This window comes from Penaeus monodon, chromosome 23, assembly GCF_015228065.2.
Source record: "Penaeus monodon isolate SGIC_2016 chromosome 23, NSTDA_Pmon_1, whole genome shotgun sequence".
In the NCBI taxonomy this organism is placed as follows: Eukaryota; Metazoa; Arthropoda; class Malacostraca; order Decapoda; family Penaeidae; genus Penaeus; species Penaeus monodon.
In genome coordinates, this window is record NC_051408.1 from 34828716 (window position 1) to 34830407 (window position 1692).

Genomic DNA, 1692 nt, shown 5'->3' on the forward strand with positions numbered 1-1692 from the left:
ATTCATTCAAGGAAAAATATGCATAAGGTATAATAGCTATTCAAAGACAAAAAGTAGATTAACTCATCTCTAAAATAATTTTGAATCAAATGCAGACCATATAATACACATATATTTAATGATTAAGAATTTACAGTCAAATCAGTTTATAAAATAATCATAATAATAGAAAAATTGAATCACAGCAAAAAATCTTTCCCTAACATACCAAAGGTTTTTTCTTGTTCTCAAGCTGGAGACGAATTCTAGCTTCCTCTTGGGCTTCTTTCTTTGGTGTTAAGGTCTTCTCACGGATAGACGTTCGGCGTACAGATTGTGTTCTCGTGTTCGAATGGGCTCGTCGAACCTGTGAGGGTAGGTGATACTTACATTTTATTTGTGAATTACATGTCTAGAATTAGCTAAAAAAAAAAAAGCTTGAAAATTCACTTAAAAATCAATTAACCGTAATGACATAAAGAAAACATACAGGATCCAATTACCGTAAGTGAACAATAAATTACAAATTCATCATTGATCACGGCAACTAGCTACACCAAACGATAAATATTAGCTTACCCTTCTGGTCTGCTCATGAAGTCTCTTTGTTTCCTGTTCATTAATCAGCTGCATTATTCTTTCTCTAAGCTCTGCATCTTCACAAATATCTGGAAGAGTATTTTTTTTATACTGATAAATTTAGTTTGTGATATATCATACTTATCCCCCAGTGTATAAATGTATCATTCATACTGAATTACTATAAAAGATAACATAGGAGGCAACTTTTTGAAGTTTAATAAACTGAAAGAACTAAACAACCAATCTAATGACCAAACTCAAACTATCTTACCATATGGAGTTTCCTGGTTTTTGGTCCTTGCATGCAGGTTTGCTCCATGCTGCATCAGTAGCTCCAACACATCCGGCTACAAGATGTAAAATCATAGTAACATTAATAGTGGTATTGATAACTAAAGGACAAGTAGCTGTATCATAGGCAGTTTCAACTTGATATCTGTAAGTTCACAAATGTGTTTACATTGATTCATGGCAATGGTTGGAGAGTGATGCCCTTTGAAGGCTAAATAATCTGCACTCCAAGAAACCATTGGATAAAGTTATCCAAGTTATCAAAGATGCAGGAGCAGAAGAAACCTCATCACTGGGACTAAAAATCGATTTGGCACTGTAATAATATATATAGCCTATACAGAAAATCTAAAAGGAACTGCTAGCACTGCTATGTAAGGAACTGTAGAGAAAAAAAATCACAAAATGCCTGTGTGCAGGTCATTGAGCTATCATCACACAACATTAAAACTTAAGGGGAAATCAAGCTCACTGATCTTTCTTATATGGCCTAGGGAATCTGGCATATCATTCTAAATCTGTAAATACCATATATTCTTCAAGCTTAGGAGGTCTGCGTCAACGTATAAGAATGCAGCTATCAAAGAATTCAGGTACATTATATAACTACAGTCTATTATGTAGTCTAAAGTGTTTGTAGTAGTAAAAAATATCCCTTTCAAGCTTAGAAAATGGCTACCTGTCACAGTGACCTGTTCCACATGGCTGGTTAGGAAAACAGAGAAAGGAATGACATTGATCACTTTGACACATCTTTAATGAAATATGAAACCAAAACAAACAAAAGTAAATATCTCATTACTACAAACACATATACCCCCACACACAAGGCAAATGCAG

At 34.0% G+C, this 1692-nt stretch overlaps 1 protein-coding gene across 1 annotated transcript in view; it reads right to left on the bottom strand.

The window, feature by feature from the left end:
* Nucleotides 1-1692, bottom strand: part of LOC119587957 (protein phosphatase 1 regulatory subunit 16A-like) — a gene marked incomplete in the record, with an annotated part of 13520 nt that overhangs the window by 3966 nt on the left and 7862 nt on the right. The window contains 3 exon segments of the mRNA XM_037936669.1: nt 209-346; nt 559-647; nt 833-908. Of these exon segments, the coding sequence (XP_037792597.1) occupies nt 209-346; nt 559-647; nt 833-908 (303 nt within the window).